The 21,749-nt window shown below is 40.2% G+C and overlaps 1 protein-coding gene across 2 annotated transcripts; it reads left to right on the forward strand.

The window, feature by feature from the left end:
• The first annotated feature begins 37 nt into the window (after positions 1–37).
• Positions 38–21,746, forward strand: LOC132261227 (protein phosphatase Slingshot). 2 transcript variants are annotated; one of them, XM_059759930.1, is made up of 9 exons: positions 38–415; positions 1,951–3,168; positions 7,395–7,444; positions 9,334–9,610; positions 10,893–11,386; positions 11,548–11,613; positions 16,343–16,537; positions 17,358–17,627; positions 17,692–21,746. In XM_059759930.1, exons 2-9 carry the CDS (start codon positions 2,947–2,949, stop codon positions 20,057–20,059), a joined length of 3,942 nt encoding a protein of 1,313 aa, XP_059615913.1. In that variant the 5' UTR covers positions 38–415; positions 1,951–2,946; the 3' UTR covers positions 20,060–21,746. The 2 variants fall into 2 exon arrangements, with proteins under 2 accessions (XP_059615913.1, XP_059615914.1); XM_059759931.1 differs by lacking the exon at positions 1,951–3,168.
• The last annotated feature ends 3 nt before the right edge of the window (positions 21,747–21,749 follow it).

The raw sequence follows: 21,749 nt of genomic DNA on the forward strand, positions 1-21,749 counted from the left end.
GTTTTTCTCGCAGTCAGCGCATCGGGCAACTCGCTGTATAGTGTCACTGGAAAATCTGGAAGCATTTTGTCTCGCATTTTTGACCACATTTCTGGCTATTTGGACGGAAATTCGGACGGAAAAGCGTACCGGGGACGTCGGTGGGTGGTGCACGAGTGGTGAAGTGTTGAATTTAGGTGGGACCGAGTGGTTCCGGGGGTGAAGCTGGTGGCCTTTGTGAGTCGGGGAAGTGTGTAAAAAATGGCCGTCTATCGCGCAAGAATTAGTGGCTAAAAATGCTGCTGGAGCCGTGAGAGTCGGTGCTGCGGTGAGTTGCATAAGAAGCTGGAGAGTGGCGGAGTCCCGCGTGGGCGCTGCAGACCCGGGAGACGTGATGGCGCTGCTGACAATTCAGAGGGATCCTCGAGTACTGCAGGTGAGAATCTGCCCTAACGTGCAGGCGCCCCATGAGGCCCTTCCGCATTTTTCGGGCACTTCCTGTCCAGTCGCGCGGTTGCCCATCGATGGTCACGATGAGGCGCGGTTGGGTAGTCCCAGAGACCGAAATGGCTCGGAATCCGAGCTCTTTTCCCACTCACGCCGAGTCTCCAGGTCCAATTGCCTCCCACAGTCCGTCAAAATGCCATGCAAATGAGGCCCCGCCAATTGGGGGGAACGCGTCTGCGGCAATTCGTCATCTCCTGACGCGTGATCCGCTAACGGGAGTACTTTTTTGCGCCCCGCCGCCGTCTCTGGGCTGACCCATAAGAGAGGCTCATTGTAGTGTCTTCTTTTTTGGACAGCACCCAGAATGTATCGCTTTTAATTACTCTCGGCGCATTTTTGCCGATTGAAGCACACTTTTTTTTATGGGCGGCTTTGAATTAGGACAATGCTCTCGAGAATGGCTGAGGAATGTTCTCTTGGCGAGCGGCAAGAAAGGCTGCCAAAGTTGGGTATGAAGTGGAACGACGCTTGAATGGGAATTTGACCAGAGGACATGCCAATGGCCAATAGGAAAGTGGCCTAAGGTGATGAGACATATTGGTTTCCTATGAAACGCATTTCCAAAACAAAAACAACACGAGTATCAGAGATAATGGGTCTTACCTCTGTTCCATTCAAGGGTTCACTTCACTGATTACTTATTGTAAAGTTGTCTTGCCGTGTTTACGAGACATTCAGCTGACTTGTATTGCTACAAAAGTGTGCTCTTCAAATAGAATAACATGTAATTTATCGAGGATAAAAGTTTGGGAATAGTTTTCACTCTTCACGAGATTATTTTTACATCTGATAGCAGTTGTTTTTTAGAGAGGGAACAAACGAGGGCAATCAATTATTGGATGCAATTATAGTGACTCAACACTATGGTAGCGCCTTTGAAGTAAATTTATAATTGAGAGGGAACGAAAACTTGCTTTATTCTTCCACTGAATTTCTCCATGTGTGGCAAAAGATGCAAGAGTTTTATAAATGTTGGTCAATAACAGCAGATAATATCGTCAGTCCTTATAATATTCTCTTTGATTGAACGTTTGAGCAAATCTTTCCTGAAAGAATTATTTACTCACTGAGTCAATCTTTTTCTCCTGTTATCACACCTAGACACGATACGATAACAGGAATGCCCTTGAGTTTCACCAGGCTAAAAGCACATAAGAAAGAAAAAAAAGTGTTGCAATTTTACCTGTGACGAATGGTTGAACTCGCGGCAAAAATGACTCAACGTCTAAAATGCTTTCGTGAAAACTGTTAAAATGACGATATAAGGTAATTACACATTTTCCTCTTGGCTTTGTTTTGATGAAAATTGCCACAACACGAAGGGAAGGGCGAAAGGAGGGTCTGAAGCTTCTCTGTAGTCGTTGAACTATTTTTACAACAAATCACTTAATTTTGTTGAATAAATAAATTGCGTTTAATTAGTGTTTTAACCCAATTTCGATATGAAATTATCTTCTTCCACAGCACAACATCAAACATTGTGTATTTGAGCTGTGTTGATCATGTGGGGAGGATGCGATGTGTGATGAATTGAAATAGAACAGTGGTCTGGAAGAGGAGTCTCTTCTATTCAATTAATCGTTGATAAGTTGGGAATGGATGAGAGTGCTATGCAGAGAAGATTGTGTACTTTAGAAGATTCTCAAGACGATGATTCTCCCTGTTTGCCATTCTGTGTGTGTATACAAATGAATGCACTCTTGGATTCTTTTTCTAATTGGCTCGATGAGTGCGAGCTGCATTGATGGAGGCGAGCAATTCTGCTGCAAAATGTGCGTCTGACAGTGTGTCCAGACACTGATGCGTTGGCATGATGTAAACATACATATTTAATAAAATATCCCTGTGTGTCGCACGTGTGTTTGTGTGTTTGCGCACAATTGTTGGGGATGAGTTGAAAGAAACTGCGCGCAATGTCGTCGTAATTTTCCCCAGCGTTGGCTCAGTTGACGAAGAGGCTTTCCCCCACGTTTGGTGTTGTAATTTTTGTGTTGAATTGCTCAGAGGCTATATCTGTGACGTTTGCGGCGTGTGTTGTGTGTTTGAGAGAGGCGACTTTGTGTGTCGAAGAAGTGCTCTGCGGGTCTCAGTTTCTCTGTGATTCTCGTTGGCGATTGATGGATTTCTGTCTGCTCTTCTCTCGTGGCAATCGCGATAAAAGTGGTGGACGAACTCCTTTCTTCTTGTTTGTGTGTCTCTTCTTCTCTTTTTTTGCGGCAGCAACACTTAATTTATCTGTTGGATGAAAGAGAATAAAAAAGACAAAGAAGTGTCAGAGGAGGAGACGTGATTCTCTTTGTGTTGCTGATTTTCCGAATGTGTGTTTTGTCGTAAATACTGTGTGATTTCTCTCCTTGTTGGAAGTTCAAGGGAAAGAGAGAGGAGAAAATAATATGAATATTTTCTGGTGGTGAGATTTATTAATAAAGTGTGTGTCTGCTGTGCATCTCATATCCAAATATGTTGGATATTCTCACGCCGCTCAATCGTCGAATACCTGTAGCATCATGGAATTGTGAAATAGATCACGAAGACGGAAGCAAGAGTACATCTTCATCGAGGCATCGGGTGAAGAATGTAATCAACTGGTGGCAAAAGACACTTCCCACAATGACAAACGCCACAGACACTTATCGTCCTCGTGACCTACATCACTCTTGGAGCAATTTAGCAAATGCCAATGTGAGTATCAATGAGTGCGACTCAATCGATGGCCCGATGCAGAGGCTAATTTTGTCGTGTATAGGCAGTGATGCTTTGGGAAAGAGCCTGAGCAGAGGCGACACACAGTACAATAAGGCATGGATGAATAAAAAGCATTCGGCAGACTGCTTGGCGTTATGACTATTTTTGGTGTATGTACAGAGCGATATGAGAGGCACGACTGGCGAGAGAGATGGAATGGATGAGGCAAGAGTGTCGTGTCTCCCAACATTAATTTTCAAGAGTAGGACCGTAAAGACATATTTTTGCAGTGTAGCGTCAAATGCAAGACTCACTCGACAAGGGGAGAGACACACAAATGAGACGATTTCACTTTTAGAGACGTACGCTAGCGGATGCTACTGTTTCACGACAATACCACACGATCCAATGGTGAAAATTCCTCCTGAATTGCTCAAATTGTTGCTGCACTCTTTCCCCATATCTTATCGTTGGTCATTTACTCGAGAAAACTAGTTTGATTTTCTTTCTATCATCCCATATGCGATGGCGCATCGATAACACCCAGAGAGGGATTAAGCGAAGCAATATGGAATGCTAGAAAGCTGATAAATATATAGAAAACATTTAATCAAACTTGAGAATCACACTATTTAGGTCATATTTGAATAGGTTTTGAAGTGTCGGATGTGGGAAAGTGCGGGATTCCGTGTGAAGTGAAGGGCTTAAGTTCTTCTATTTACAGTCAACTGAAACTTAATTAATTCTGAGCTTCCGTAGAAATTTGTATTGGGAATAGGTTTCTAATTGCGGCAATTTTTTGCAATGTTTTTTTTCTTCTTCTGCTTTGTGTTTTAGAGACTGCAGATTATAGGGATTTCATCATACCTTCAAAAATTAGAATTAAATGAACAAATGACTTTTCTACGGTGTTTAGTTTAATTTTGATATAGAGACAAATCAATTCGTTTTAAATGTGCCACGCTATTATGTAAGAAAATGATTTGAGAGCCCTTGAGATGTGTTCCGGTAGTCTGATGTCGATTATGCTTTTACGGGACTTTCTACTAACTTTACGTGATAAAAATTATAATAATGTGGTTTCTTGTGGTTTGAAAAGAATTTTGGCGGAAAAGAATTCTTTTACCTTTCCTGCTCACCCAAGTGAAACATCCCGCAAGTTTTTAGTTAACGCCACAGACAAAGTCATTCCTTGACTTTGGCAGTAAATTGAAACTTTAACTTGAATCTTGGTTTATTCATGATTAAATAATAAATATATTCGCCTTGAAGTTTGATAGGTTAAAATGAGTGAATTTTGGCCTCCGTCTTGTGGAAATTGATCTTGAAGTTTGAATCTTTCTTCGGCTGTTTTATAAACAAAGAGATGAGAGCTGTCAAAAAGAAGTTGAAGAAGAGAAATTATGACTGAGTTTATTTTAATATTATTCAAGTTCAAATGTAATCTTGCGTTTTCTAATATATTGAAGATTCTCCTTGAGCGTTGATATAGAATCACACACCGGAAGCAACATTGAAATGTCGGCTAAAATTCGATGGTGGAGCATCTTTTTGTGATATATGAGTTCAATTAGGGCTTCGCGTTATAGAATTTCATGAAAGTGGGTAAAAGGAGTGGTGGCTTGAATAACACCGTGATATTTCTGACATTTTTATTTTCTCTTTCAACTAAAATTCAATGAATGAATCTTCGGTCTAGAAAGACTTGTTCGTGATTGAAAGTTTGCAGGTATGCCTTATAGTTTTCTGTCTATGGTATCTGTTGATCTTCTTATTTCGTAATATCCATTGTGTTTCCATTTGAGAGATGTACCAACATTTCGTGGGTTAATGAAATTGAAAATTCTCGAATTAATGTTGATTTTATGGCTGCTTTGAAATGTGTCCCCAAAACGCAGAGGAGGTTGATTTTCCTGGGTGGAAGGGCACTCTTTGTCTTGTACACCCTTGAAGGTTGTTCTTTGTGTTTGTGGCCCGAGGTTGTGTCCGAATCTTGCATGCAAGATGCGCAGATTTATTCTTCTCTTGGGAATTTTAAATTGCTTCCACAGAAAGTGTTCAAAAATTTGCTCATATCATCACATGCTTGACTCATGGGTCACCCATTTGCGAAAAAGTCGATGGCTTATCTTGGTAATGAGATTCTCGGTATCTCATATCTTACGAGCCGAATCATTTCTGTGCTGTGCAAGAGGGTTTTGTGTGTTTGTGGAGTTGTAGGAAATTTTTCGGGTGAAGAAGAAATGTACACATAATAATGTTACTATGGCTCAATTGGCAATCTATTTTGCGATCAAATGTGATTCATTGCAGTGAGTGAGATAGATTATAATGTATATGGGTGTCTGTGTTGTGGTTTTTATGAAGAAACCCAACAAGATATGATGGAAAATGAGAATATCAAATACAAATTGCACAACTACACATTTTACCTCCACGTAGTTGTTGGTTGGATTTTATGTAACAGCGCAATTAAGTGACAATTGCTCACAGTGGAGAAATTGACGTTTTTGTCCAGAAGCGCCAATCTCATTGTTGTTACTCTGATTGTGTTGTGAATGAACGGAAAAATTACTCCCTTCAATTTTTATCGCGCGCGCTTGTAAGTCTCGACAAACTAATGCGCAGCATTTCGACGATTAAATGAGTTCTTCAGATAAATTTGATGAGAGGCAGAAGAAGAGGGAGAGAGAAAAAAATAGCTTGTATCGCTCAGTGTGAGATATTTCATAAATGTAGACAGAGTCTGGATGATCTTTTTCCCACAACACATCAATTGAAAAGCGGCAAGTGTTTGTATATCAAAATATAAGTACATATATGCTGTGAAAAAGAAGTGTTGCAATACTTAATGTATAATCGATCCTATTACAAAATACAACACACAGTAACAATGATGTTATTAAATGTGGAGAAAAGAGTGAGAAAGAGAGGGAGAAGCAAATAATATGTATTAAAATTTAAACATTTGACACAAATGTGTATAATTTTTTTCCCTCCGTGAATTTGTGTTATTTTTATTGTATTGTGGCACATGGGCCTTAATATATTTTATGGTAAAAATATGATGAAGATGTTAGTGGAGTGATTTTATCTCCCATGCCACAGTGTATTATGTAGGGAAATAATAGGAATTACTTAATAGATTTTTGCACATTCATACCCTCCGTCCAACAGACAATATATTTAAAATAAAATATTGCACAGTCGTGTCTGGTATTGTGTGGGAAATGCTGATTGAATTGTGTATATTTTTGCATTATTATCTACTTTGTATGCAATAGAATGAAAAAAGAACGTACGATATATTCATGAAAATGACACGATTACAGTTTTACACTCACGGTGTGACTTTTTATTGAAAAGTGAACTCGTGGTGTTATTTAAGTTGCATGTCGTTAATAAACTTTAAACTGATCTCTTGTAATCTTCAATGGGATTAAAATATCAAGTGAAAGAGAATCTTCACTGCTAGATTCACAGTAAATTTTGCTGTTGAAAGAAAATGTCATGCCCATGCGACATGAGATCCGTTGAAGAGGCATAAATCTTATTGGAATGGAACTGTTTCGAAGTGGGAATATTATTAAGGACAAAAGTCTATTAAATTATTCGATAAATTATTCCCAGAATAGCAGATAAGTTGTGGTGCTCTATTGAATTTTCAAAGTGGGATGAATCATATGTGAGTTTTGGCTAAAATATATGAAATTGAATTCAACACTTTCATTTAGGAACAAGAGTTATTTGAAATAAACTTTCGAGGACAGTTTGTGGTCACTTAATACACAAAATCATGGGGATTATTGGAGTTGGTTAATTTATGTTACTGGTTCAAGTATTATCAAAGCAGGTCTTGTGATATTAATCAGAAGCATCTCTGTGAGTGTGTCAATTGAAGATATTATCTAATAGAGAAAAAATATGTGTCAATTGTCTCAAAGTTGCCGCAAAGCCTGTGAGAAACACACTTTGCCCGTGTGTACATTTATATGTTTTATGCAATGATACTCAACCTGTTTGGATGGATGTATAAAAAACTGAAAAGATATTTAATTACACTACTAACAATAAGTGACAAATGATATAAATTTCCTGTACAGATACATTGATAGAGAGGCAGAAACGTCTTAGCATATTTACCCACAAATGCGTCGGATTCGCAAAAACCTCATGGCAATTACATGTATATCTTTTTTCAACCTTTTTCTCTGTCATTCCAGGAAACGGGCAATGGGCAAGACGAAGAGGAGAACGTGAAGACGATCAAGAGGTATTAGCTTCAAGCTTTTTGATACACAATACCAATTATGATGTGTGCACATGAGACGGTAACCTTCAAGTTTTGAAAAGTTATCAGAGCGCAACGTTTTGTCCAGCGTAGCAATTTTATGATGAATATTTTTGTTGTATATTTGCCTTCGACCGTACTTCAAGAGAGTAGCAAAATCATATCAAGGCGACACAGCGGTGGCTTTAGGCAGCTCATTTTTTTTTGCTTCTTCTCACAATATATCATATGGATGTCTTTTCTCGCTGATTTAGAAAGTAAACGGACAAGAGTGATTTTTTTACACTCTTTATGCGCAATTTTTCACGTCAAGCCCCGTGTGTTGACAATTTTTCTTCATCATTGGGTATGTAATTAATTGAAACAGGCAAATATTTACTGAGATTTACAATTGACTGGGTTTTGGGTGACTATTGAGCCGTTATAAATGGTGTGGTGTTTTGATGGGTGAGGAAAAATGTAAAAGACCTTTTACTTTTTTGGTTCATCAGACAAAAATAAATTATTCAAAGACACGGCGCAGTAAGAGAGAAAAAAAAGTGATAGTAAAAGATATATAATAATAAATTCAGTGGAAAAACATTTATATTGAACTTTACAGTTCGTATAGTGGAAGGTTTGAGCTGGCTTGCAGTTGACAGAGATTCTGTACAATGGGTTTTATGGAAAACGAAAGTGGGAAATGGATGATGAATTCGAAATCAATTGACTTTACTATGGATGGAGAAATGACAATTTTATTCATTGAATGCAAAAACTATTTACTTTCAAATGAACAATGTTTGACAAGCTATGAATATTAAAATGTTGGCACATCCGTCGCAAAATTTACTCAGAATGTGAAATACGCGTTTTATAATGGTCATTATACTCGTGAATTGCTTTTCAATAAAAAGGAGGAAATTTTGTATGATATAATAATGTTTTGGAATCCGATTTATGTAGTCACTGATAAATTTATAATATTGTTCCTATTCTTGATATTCCCACAGTAATTCGTGGCCGTAGACATAATCACGGTGGAAAGAACTTTTGAAATTTGAAAATAGAAAATTTTATTTAGCCACGAGACTTCTTTGTGTGTGAGGGAGGGGCGGATAGAAAGCAAAAATAAAAATGTGGAAAAGCAAAATAGGCGGAATTGCCGTATGAAATTCAATTGTTTTGTCGTACAACGTCACAATTTTCTTCTCTCGTGCGCACACACACCCAGCCTAGTGCCAACTGAGCTTGAATAAATTCACTGTCATACATTGATCACGTAAAAAAAGCGCACAGCAGAAGAAGGAAAGAGATTTACACAGTGAATTTGCTTGAAAGTGAATAAATGCTTACATTTTACAATTTCACTTATCTTTTCAATGAATAGCGGGTCTGATTTATGCTTTGTGTACACATTTCACCGCACGATTGTGGATGACAATGAATTTTATATATATCTATACACATTGCCAACAGATGATATTTGGTCACATATCTTTTGTGAATAATATCCTGAAATTGGACATATGGATATAAATATACACGAAAATGCAAAAGTCGTAAAAATTCTGCGGCACAGAGAGAAAGAGAGTGAGAAATCATCGTCTCAGAGGCAAAATACTTGTGGACGGCATTGTGCTGGCGAAACGGTTCCCATTTAAACCGACTCATCGTATATAGTGTGGTATTTTTATATAAAATTCGTCATGATGGTTGATGACACGATGAATATTCGTGGTGCGTTGTTTGTCGTTTCTCCCAGTGTGTAAAATTTGTGTGTGAACTGAGACGATTGAGTGCAATCTTTTGACCTGATTCCACATATTTGGCATTCTTTGTGAGGAGAATATTTAACTAAATGGCGTTCTTCCTCCTTCTGACCGTTTCAGCCTGAGTGAGTGCTACTTTGCCGGAAAGGGATCAGCTCTCATGCTTGGATCGAACGAGCATTTACGTGCCACGTGTGATTTTGGCCGTTTGAGTGTCATATCCACGTGTTCGTCCTCAACATCCATGTCGTCGTCGAGTCACACAGGAGGTGGTCAGGCGGCTGGACAGGTGCCGCCGTCAGGTCAGGTGGCATCGAGCACTGTCAATTCGTCAGACATCCACCAGCATCTCCAATCCATGTTCTATTTGTTGCGACCGGAGGAGACGCTCAAAATGGTATGTTTCTCATGCTTAAAATTCCAACCACATAAATTTGCGCACTAGCCGTCTTCCTGGCCAACCAGTGGACGCGCGCAGTGCATCCGCGAGGGGGGGGAAGAGGGGAGTTTGGGTGCAAAATGCGTTTCGTATAAATGGGTAATGTCGGTGTGTGCTCTCCTCTCGCGACCATAAAAGTACCGAATCAGTTCCGAGATCGGCGAGAGAGAGAGAGACGTTTTGGAGCGATGCCAATAAATCGTGACCTCGACCATCTGTAAAGAGTAAAGGCTGTTTGCACACGGACAGAAATAATATGAGTGAATTGGAAATTGTGTGCTTAAGACACGCAATTTAATTGTTAGTGATAAAACGCTGGGGGTTTTTTTCTTCATCGCCACACACAAAATTGCTCTAACGCGGAAGGATTCCACATATTTAGAGCTTAAATGGAACAATAGCACGTGAAATGATTGATGTGGCCAATTGCCTCTGGGCGTCTTTTCGCGCCCAAATGGAAAAAAAAGACCCTGACAAGTGGGGTGGAAAAATGAAAAAAATTAATTGTCTCATCCTTCCAAGCGACCGGTCACAATATGGCAATGAGGATGAGGAGCTATTTTGGGCAAATCATGGGCAGGAAGTGGAATTTAAACTTAATTATAGATTAACATTTTCTCTTGTGTAATGACATTTTGTCGAAGCGCGTGAGGCGCGTCGACCACGATAACTTTAGATATTATTATTATTTTATCTCTAAAGCAGAAGCCTTCACACGGCCACGAAAGGTCAATCTCTTCCGTGGGGAGAATTTCATCAAATTCGCAGAAAAACAGAGAGAGAGAGAGAGAGAGAGAGAGATAAGATTATTCCAACTTTTCGCAATAATAATCAAATTGATATTGAGGATTTGAGTTTTGTGACTCGTGATTGTGATGAGGAAACATTGTATACCGGCGAAATATAAATGTATCTCATGATTGTGCAATGATATATAGAAAAGCCCTTGGATCATGCTCAAACTTTGCGGCGCATAATTCAGTCATGTTGGAGCTTAATTATGAAATTGTATAAAATTATCATCACACTGCGTTGCTCAAGATTGAAGTGGTATCCTTGGGGCCTGTCGTGTTTTTGAGAAATATATGATTTTGAAGAATTGCAGATGCTCCGCAGAGAAGCGTGGCAAGGTGAAATTGGCGTAATGAATCAAAATCAGATTGAGTACCTATTTCGTTAGAGGCGTGAAAATCTCAGTAATATATAGTGTGATTTTAACAGCATTTCTCACCTCTTGCAGGCCGTGAAATTGGAGTCTGCACGCGCTGGCCGCACAAGGTACTTGGTGGTTGTCTCGCGCCACGTGAAGAATCGTCTGCAGCAGACTCTATCGCTGCCCGACTGCCATCAGCATCACTTGAACAAACTGCAGAGTCCACAGATGGTCATCAGGAGTGCAACAAGTGGTGCAGTGCACAAGAAAGTCACAGCTAGTTGTCCGTGCACGCGACAATGCCACAGACAGTCCAACAGTGGTCAAGTGGATGACAAGGGTGACGTGAGAACAAAGTGTTGTGGCATGGATGGCCAGGACAAGGATGGGAAGTGTGACAAAGTGACTTGCTCAGAGTGTACAAATGACGAGGCCGAGAGTAGTGCCTCGGCGAAATTGTGTGGCAGGAGCTACGATGAGGAGGAATCATGTCTCTTGGGTATTGATTGCAATGAAAAGTCGACAGTGGGCTTGGTGTTGCGCATCTTGGCGGATACATCAATACGTTTGGATGGAGATGGGTGAGTTTTTGCCATATACTCTCACTGCTGACTTTGCTGTGTGTGCCACATTATATTAAATACTGCTTGGAAACAATGTTTTGAGCACAGAAAATTTTGTGGGAAACACGCGAAAATCATTTCTCTAACATTTTGATTGTTTATTTGGGGAATACTTACAGTGGATTCAGCGTCAGCGTTTGCGGAAGGACACACATTTTCAAGCCAGTTTCTGTACAGGCAATGTGGTGAGTTCTTTTGTTTTATTTTGTATTCACTTCAATTTCAATGTCCATCACTTCCTTTTTTCTGCTTCTACAATGTTTGGTGTACGTACAGTTGGTGGCATATTAAATGGTGTGTTGATATGAATTTTCCCAATTTTCAACCCATCAATCTCCATACATTTCATGTGCCTATCAACATAAATCAATTATTGATCAATCACTTTATGTTTTATACATTTTTGTTTAAAGTAAGAGAAAGAACGCTATATACACCTAGTGTGGAATTATTGCATTATATTGGCATGGTATAGGGAAGTGAAGGCTGCGAAATCACGACATAACAACATAGTGCTCGCCAAATAACAATACAGCGGAGGCGCGAGCACGAAAGAGCCAGAAATAGATGTTATTGGATGGTAAAATTTGAGGTGTGAGAGGAGAAGAAAAATCCAGGACGGATAGAACGAATATTAAAGCTCTTGCCATAATAATTCCACCATGCAGAAATTCCAATTCTACATGTCCATATCGACTGTTTGTTCCTTTTTATACTATTATTACTTCTCTCTCTCAAGCCACGCCGCGTTCTCACTCCCGCGAAAGTATGACTCTTGGTCAGACACTTGGTGCCTGCATGGGGGCATGAGTGGCTGTATTTGTGCAAAGTGGTTTAACCTTAAAAAATGTTGATTTTCCATTTTCGTATGTTCAGCAACGCATGAAAAGCTGAAAGAGTGAAGCAGTTGTTGCTCACTTGGGTTGGCAAAAAAGTTCATGTTGCGTTTTTTGTGGGTGACTCGATGATCAGTTTGAAGCTTTATGAGCTTCACTGAACTTCACCTTTTTTTCATTGAAAATCGATTTGGTCTTGTAGCTCTATGCAACACGGACACTTTTTGTCGCTTTGGGTTTTATGAACTTCAGGGTTTTAGAGGAATTGAGATAATGCTATGCGGAGGAATCCTTTTTTGACAAAATATTAGGTTAATTTTGTGCATGCTCGAATCCTAGCACGAACTTGTGCAGTAACCAAGCAATAACATATGTATTTAGCTATTTACACAATTGCGAATACAGACAAATAATAAGAAATGATTAATTCAGTTTAATATCCTGACTCTCTTTATGAGTTGATTGAGAATTAGTGTCTCTCTCGCATTCTCTGGGAGTTTTGTTGGGATAAATCTCCACTTAATTATCTTATTCTTATGCCTAATTAGTTGTGACTGTCTGCATTTTTTGCCACTATGCCAAACGCCATCACCATACAATTCACATGGGATGCAGAGAGGGAGGACGAATGACATTAACAGCCTCAGGGGGACGGTCATTTCCACGCGAATTGACAAAAGAAGTCTATCGCGCGCGCGGAGAGTCTGTAAAACTGTAGAATTATATGGTGATTGGCTGAGTGAATGTCGACACGATGGTCCGTGTATAGAAGTTACCTTCTCTCCTATCCGCCACGATAAATAAGAGAAAAAAAATAATGAGAGTTGATGACGAAAGACTCAATGTTCTTTTCTTCACGTTTAATTCCACAATATATGATTAAGACTTGTCAGTATGTTTTTGTTCTTCATCCGTAAAAGACGATCCGCGAGAAATGAATCAGTGGATAGTCGGTTTTCATCTCATCCAGTTTATAATTCTCAATTATTGTGTGTTGAGAAAGGAGAGGAAAGGGGGAGAAAATTCATATAATAATAATATTGCAGTGATGTGATAAGCTGAACAGAAGCATTTATTATTATCTGTGCAATGATGAGTAATGGTATTAGACAATTGTTAATTACACTTGGAATTTTGTAATTAATTTATTGGAACGACGACTGGTGAGAGGGAGAGAAGAAAGAAAAACGAGAAACACGAAGAGGCAAAAGAAATATGGTTTTACGGAGACTCCGAAAGGGGTAAGCAACCTTCTTTCTGAATCATCGCATCTTTTTTTTCCCTTTCCTTCATGTCCGGGAAAAGTGAAATCGCGTCACGGTGTTTAGAAAATATCCACAACAGCACCTATAAAGTCTGGCGTGTGAATCAATTTTAATAAATGGCGCGATATACAAATGTTGCTGGAAAGAGAATTGCTGGCAGATTTGTGTGAATAAGTGTGATTTCGTACCTTCGCGGTCTTGGAATGGTGTGTGGGTTAAAAATAAAAGTTGCATGAATTGACACAATATAATAGAGAATCTCTCAAGAGGCGAAGCGTTAAGAATTGCTAGGAAATGGCAATCGATGGTTATTGAGGACTTATTGAGGTATCTTGCCAATAATTGTTGGCCACGAAAAGATGCTTCAATGGGGTAACGGAACTGTGTGAAGGTATTAATAGCAATTTGCAAGTGCGAGGATGATGAAGAAGAGAGCTATATTGAGCACACGGTTTTGTGGTGCGATAAAAGTGACAAGGTAGTGCAAATTGATGGTGTGATGTCTAATTTTTCGGCGAAGAGCAGTTAATTTCAAAGGTAAATTTCGAGAAGAGAGTGGTCTTTTTGTTGTGAAATTGCAAATATGGAAAATTGAGGCAATTGGGTGATGCTTTTTTTTCAAGACTCTTCTTCTCAAATTTGACCACAGGTCGACGTGAGTTCTTATTTCTGCCGCCATCGTGAGCTGGTCAGTCGAGTGATTTCGACAGAGACGGAGAGAGAGAGAGAGAGCGACGTTTTATATGGGAGTCGAACAAATGAGTTTCTGCCCGAAGAGTTTGAATTAATTTTGGCGAAATCGTGATGATAGCGAAATTCCTTAAGAGAAGACATGATATAGAAAAAGATTGATATTTCTATTTTTGGCCGTTATTCGTTTAGGAATATTGCTCAAGCTTTTCCAAGACTTGATACGAAAGTGATGCAAAAACGACATATTTGACTCGAAGAACCGTTGATCTTGACTTAAAGTAAATTTGAGTCATGGTAAAACAATAATTTTCATTGATCATTTATCACTTTCAAATTAGGGGAAAACGATTGCATTTTAATTAAATTGGGCAGCTTTTTGGCAACAATTTTTCAATTTATAAATAACTTTTACTGCCGATCAGTTAACATTGCTGCTTGAAAGAAGAAGAAAAAAATGCTGTTAAATGTATTTAAAGAGCTAGAAAATTACTGTTTCTATTAGTTGTTATCTTTCTCTCGTGGTGTGTCTTTGGTAACATACATGAAAAAAGCAGTATGGTGAGATGAAGGAAAGATTTCGTTGTATATTGGATTGCTTTTTGAGATAGCATTGGTGAACATAAAAAGAGGAAAGATATTTAAATGAGCAAAAAATGTCGTTAAAGTAATTACACAGTTGTGGTTAAATTGATGCAATTAGTGAGGTCTTTTTCACGATGAATCACAGGTTTATTTTTGAGAGATCTTCCATGGGAATACTATCAAGGATATTAGTGGGTTTTCGGTACTTCCTGGTTTTGTGGCATGCAATAAATTTTTGATCCATTTTCCCCGTCGAGATGTTTAATTTGCATTTAGCAGTGTGAGCGACAAAAGAACGGGACAGAGAGGAATACGGGAATGTCCGAAACATGCTAACAATGGTATGTTTTGATGAGACATTTAAGTGTAATTTTCCGCAGTGAAAGAATTTTGACTGAACAATTTTTTTGGGGCGGGAAATAACGCGAATGAGTCACGGAGGAAGTTCTGGTTGGTGAGTGAGGGTAATTGGGGTGAAGCAAAGGTGCATGGCTGGGAGGAATTTCTTCTCGTGTTTCCATCTAGTGGTGTTTAATTATGGACAAAAAGACAGATGGATAATGTATGGAATTAGTGAATAATTGACGGTATCGGTCGCGACCGATTCCTCATGATAAAAGAGAACAGGTAAAAGTATTTAGTGCAATTTTCTCTCCAGGTGTAATGAAATTTCCTGTTTTCCTTTATGATGAGAACACTGACATAATTCCAGTTCTTTATTTTAAAACTTGTGTGTACACTTTCTGTTTAAATATATCGCAATAGTACGTGATGTTGTAGTTCGCGTTGTGAAGAAAGTATTCCAGAGTGATTAGAAGCGCCCATTAGCAAGTCAAATAAGACTTGCACCTTGTGCTTTCTCACTCTATCGTGTCACTGATATGAGAAGTGTGTTTATCTCGGGTACAAACAAGTTTTTTGTAGGCTTGAGAATTGACCCAGAATTGATGGTGTTATAGAGTGCTCTTGGGCGCGCGCGCGATGGAAGATGACTCGCGCACAGCATCTCCCGGATATCTTGTCCCACATTTTCTTTGCAAACGCTGAACCATTTTTTGTCACACTGCACAACAACTCTCCGCACAATTAGGTAGATTATTTCAATTAACAATCCCACAATATGCCGAGGGTGAGAAAGAGAGAGAGAGAGAGAGGAGAGAAGCACATGAAATGTTGCATGTGAAGCATTTTGCAATAATTCCACACCAAGTCCGAGTGTAAAAGCTGGAGGAAAGGCGCGCGTAAAGTGATTAATCACAATGGCCTTCCGAAATGCATGAAGTGATTGAAAAATCTGTGTGACTGTAGGAATTGGGGATAAATTGGGTTTCTGGTATTTAAGAGTTTAGCAGTGCGACAAGGTAACACGCTATGCTGTAATTGCACACAGGATTATTCGCTAAAATTGCAGTTGTGGCAATCAGAGAGTTGCTAACATGGTCACTGGTGTTGGCTGGTTTTCTGCACAACCCTTTGGCATATATGTATGCTGTGTGAATGATTGATAGTGTACAATTTTGCTGTTTTATTTCTTCAAGGTCTGCACTCCAGACATTGCACAAAGTGTCTTCGAAGGCTAGAGAAAACAATTATTTCGCTGGTGGCCCATCACACGAATGGGTATCATACTATGAGGAGAACATTGAGTCAGATCGTTCATGTCTCAACGAGTGGCATGCGATGGATTCGCTGGAGAGCAGGCGTCCACCGTCGCCTGACACGATAAGGAACAAGTGAGTAATAACTTTGATCCCTATGATATACTGACATATGTCATAAACAAAGACATGAGTGATCGCTGGCGCTGAAGACAGTGCATTATTTGTGCGTCTTCGGGTTATTTCCGCGATTGATGATCACTCAAGAGCGCTCGATGATTGAATTATGCAAATTATATTTGCCTGGATAAATATTTAATGCGTGAAAGAAGATTGTGAAAACACTCGGTTTTCTTTCTTCAATGCAATTCTCTTATCGCAAGACGATAATAGCGCGCTGTTCCCTCTCAGTTTTATTAATACAACGCGACAATTAGATGAATAAACACACGAGCTATGAACACATGTAATCACACCTTTTTTAATGGAATTTTATTGTGAGGATTGTGCAGTGTTTAGCGAATTATTCAAGGTGGATTTTTAGTCAGGAGACTATTTTGAACAGTGTAAATAATGTTGAAGAAAACGGAGCATCAGAAGAGTCATAGCCCCAACGAAATTCTATAAATATGAAGCATTTTTTTTCTGGCATAATTCGCCAACAATTAAGTTTATAATTTGGAGGTTTACGCACAAATTCGTCCGAGTATGAAAACATTGAATTAATACTAATTTGAAGAAATACAAAACTCGTGCATGAATTTTGCATTAGTCTTGAGTCGACAGGAAACACATTTTTCAGAAAATGAATAAAATCAGTGAATTTGAACGGCGAGTCTAGTTTAAAAGTCAAGTTTTCTCGAAAATTATGTAATGAAAGTGAAGTGGTTTGGGCTGCCTAGAATTGCTGTCTGGAAATTTACTGGAATTATTATTTTTTCCTGTCACTTTGCAGACCAACCGAACGAGAGGAGACTGAGCGTGTGATCAGGACAGCTCTCAAGGAGATCATGATGTCAGTGGATCTGGATGAGGTGACTTCCAAGTACATTCGCGGACGCCTCGAGGAACATTTGGACATGGATTTGGGTGAATTCAAGTCCTTCATAGATCAAGAGATGCTGGTCATCTTGGGCCAGATGGACGCGCCGACAGAGATCTTTGATCATGTCTACTTAGGCTCCGAATGGAATGCCAGTAATCTTGAGGAATTGCAGCGCAACGGGTATGCTTTATTGACTTTTTGCCTCTGTTTTGCTCTCTAACCACAAATTGCTTTTGTCTTTCAGTGTTCATCATATACTGAATGTGACAAGGGAGATTGATAATTTCTTCCCGGGAATGTTTGACTATTGCAACATTCGCGTGTATGATGATGAGAAAACGGATCTCTTGAAGCACTGGGACAATACGTTCAAGTATATCTCCAAGGCGAAGAAGCAGGGCAGCAAAGTTCTGGTGCACTGCAAAATGGGTGTAAGTCGTTCGGCATCTGTGGTGATTGCCTATGCTATGAAGGCGTACAATTGGGACTTTGATCGGGCACTGATGCATGTGAAGGAGAAGAGAACGTGCATAAAGCCCAACAAGAGCTTCATGGCGCAATTGGAGACATACCAGGGCATGTTGTACGCCATGCGGAACAAGGACAAGCTGCAGAGGAGCAAGAGTGAGACGAATCTGAAGAGTACGAAGGATGCTCGGCTGTTGCCGGGCAGCGAGCCCACACCGTTGATACAGGCGCTGAATGGCGCCATGGGTGGGAATTTACTGCAAGTGTCTGGGGCGGATCTCAAGAAAATCGGGAGTCGACCGAAGAGTTGGTCCCCGAATAATGCTGAAGTCACAGGAACGGCTCTGGCGAAGCCCCAGTCGCAGAGTTTGGAGAATCTTGGGCCGCCCAAAGTGGCGAAGAAAGGCAGTTCGACCACGACGAAGACGGTGAGATTGCCGTGCAGCAACGGTCAGAACTACAGTGTGTCACAGAATCAGGTGGTTCACCTACAAGAGCACAATCCAAATAGTCAGATCTTCACAGAATCCCTCGTTGTGCCATCCGTGAAGTCCATTGTGAGTGAATTGGAGTCCACCAATTCGGGGATTGTGAAGGTGGTGAGGGAGAAAAAGGCGCTCAGTTTGCATCTCACAGCTGCTGAGGGTGAGAAGGTGACCAGAAAGGAGACATGGGATCCGGGAGAAGAGGATCATGTTGGTTGTCGTGAGATCGATGGCAGCTGTAGTGTTAATCTTATTAGTGTAAATACTAATGTTGGCACAGAGTGTGCTGAAAAATGTGATAGTCCACAAGATGATGGACCAAATGCTCCAGTTGATGTGACCACCAAGGCGCCGGCACTCGTTGACGGTGTGCAGAGTGAGGAGAAGGCACCGGGGAAAGTGGCAGGTGGGAAGGATCCCTTCTCATCGCAACTGGATCGGGTGTTTGATCGTGAGGAGCGGAAGCAGGCTCGTCACTCCACTTTCCCACCAACTCACGCTACTGTCGTGGAATTGTCCAATCCTCAGGAGTACGTGGTGTCGCGAAATAGCTCCTGGAGTAGTGTGGACTCTGCCGTAGTGCTGGGATATCCGGGAGATGCTCGAGAAGTGCCCTCTAGACACTCGTCCTGGGGATCAGGAGACACCAGAACGCTGCCATCGCGGAATAGTTCATGGGGCTCCTATGACATTCGTGTAGCAGCTCCGACTGGCAATCAGGATGGCTCTCAGATCGTCATGGGTCAGAGTGGCATATTTCCGTATGATCGCGATGAGATTCCTTGGCATCCGGGAACAGTGAAGCGCACCAAACAACGTCTGGAGGAGCGATCTTTTGTGAAGCGAATCTGCAGTGATGAGGCAAAAGCGGAGGAGGACGTGGAGAAGCCAATTCCGCAGGCACGGAGTCAGAGTGAGGAGTTCCTGGCGCGCAAATCTTCCTTTCAACTTGTGCAATTGTCTGCATCGGCGCCAGCTGGAACAACGACGAGCATGGAGGAGAGTGGAAAGCAGAGGAATCTCGCGAATCGCACACTAAAGTACCGCCACTCGATGGATGAGACGACAGATAGGAAGCCGACACGGTATCACACGCTGAAGGAGGGTGAGGAATGTTCGGGACTCAGTGGCATGGTGCAGAGTCTGAAGATGAACTTTGAGGCGAAAGCCTCGTCTGCCGAGGAGGTGGCCAATGGGAAGAAGAAGGGTCGCTCTCTGCCATCATCTCCCATTGCCATTCACATTGGCGTTCAGGACAAGTCTGCGCGCAGTGGTCAAGCCGCACAGCCGACAGCTGAGGATACGAATGTTCGTGGACTGGTGGATAAGTACGAGGTGGCGAAGATGCGAGCAAAACCGCCCGCTAATCACTCGAGGCAGCGGCCAAAGTCTGTGCTCGAGGTCAAGAGCTTCCAAACGCCTGGATTGCACGTGACGAAGCCACTTCTCATCAATCACAGCAAGATGACAAAGAGCCTCCACTGCCGGACGGATGAGTACGCCAGGCCGCCCGTGCCTCCGCCGACGGTGAGGAATGCCATCCTCATGCCCAAGACGCTCTCGAAGAAGCAACAGCAGCAGCACGGAAAGACTCATCCGCTGACCAAGTTGGCTGTCGGAAAGACTTACACCAGTGCCGCTCCCTATAACACTATGTAAGGGGCCCCCGTGAAAATATAGGTAGCTCAATTGCCGGCTCAATCAGCAATCGCTATTTTGCGACGATGTGTGAAAATTTTGACGGGATTTTTAAGAGAATATTTTTAACCAGAAAAAATTGACTCGTGAAGCATTTTCAGAAGAATGGAAAGTGTCTATTTTCCTCCCATTTCTCGATATTTGAGAGTCTGCCAATATTTATTTTACAATTTTTCAATAGGATAATACTTGTGGCGTCAAAGTCAAAGAAATGTTGTGACTTTTGACTTAATATCTGCAACATTTTATCACATTTTATATGCATTTTCCATCACTTGATGCAATTTTAATCATCACTCAGTGAGAGTTTAAAATAAAATATTTCATTGTAATCTCATTATGAAGAAGTTTATATACCAAAGTTTTGTAATTACTATATTTAGTTCGACCAGTAAATCTGCGCTGCTGGCGAATGAATCATAAGTGAAATTTCATCCATGTAACAAATCTTGCCCTTTTCCATCCAATAACCCTTGTAATTGTCATTAATAACGTTTGCGAAGAGCATCAAAATCAATAGTTTGAATGAACTGCTGATGTTTGCAATGCGAAACTTTTGAATGCAATTCAGCACTTTTTGGAAAGTTATGCAGCTGAAGAAACGACGAAGAAACGAAGTATTTTGCTAACCTAAAATCTAGCTTAATTTTATGATGTAATTGGGAGGATTTGATGTAGAAATGTCGCTGCAATTGCTGATTGAGAGGGCATAAAGTAAGATGATATGAATAATATTAACATTTCTGGCGAAACAAATCATTCTCTCGTGCATTTTTCTCATTGAAAATCATACATTTTTTGAAAAATGACAGTGCCAATTGTCACTGAATAATGGGGCAAATGTTGCAAGAGAGAAGGAGTTTAGCATCGAAATTAATTGCTTGTGACAAAAGGAAAATTTAATGCATTTTGTGAAACGCTAAAACAAAAATATGTGGGAGAAATTTGTCGAATTTTAGAAACAGAGCAAATACTTAACGAAGACTGTTGTACTGAAGAAGCAAGAGGAAAATTAACATTTAATTGAGGCAAAATAGGATATTCTTCAATGCTAGAAGAGGATATTTTAGTGGAGAGACTCCCAAAATGGATTAAAGTATTATTGTAAAGCTACATAAAAGGGAAATGAAATGCTGAGTAGGCAAGGTTGAAATTTCTTTAAAAAAAAATACACTCACTTCATTGACTCTTTCCCATCGATCCTTTTTCGTTTGTTTATACTGCGTTTTAATGATTGTTTTGAATTTGCAAATCAGCACACAAAAGATAACACATATCGTCATGGCGAGAGAGATGAACTACTCACAATTCACAAAAGAAATTTAAGAGGAAAAGCATTCAGACGAGGATCACTGAAGAGAGAATAGAAAATAATACACGCTTTGAAAGGTGAAGCTTAATGGCAAAAGTTTTATAAAAAATGAAGTAAAAATGAACAATCATATGATAAGAGCGAGAAATAATTTCGAAAGTTATTTATAAATTTTGGGGCTGATAAGCTTTCTAGTCTTTTTTGTACCATTTGTGAAATTTATTGAAAAGGAAACAAAAGTGACAATTTAACAATAATTTGAGGGCTTTTATGTGAACGTGTGTAATGTATTTTATGTCTTTTTGTATTGTAAATATGAAAATAAAAAAATATGTGGCG

Source organism: Phlebotomus argentipes, unplaced genomic scaffold (assembly GCF_947086385.1).
Source record: "Phlebotomus argentipes unplaced genomic scaffold, Phlebotomus argentipes genome assembly scaffold_18, whole genome shotgun sequence".
In the NCBI taxonomy this organism is placed as follows: domain Eukaryota; kingdom Metazoa; phylum Arthropoda; class Insecta; order Diptera; family Psychodidae; genus Phlebotomus; species Phlebotomus argentipes.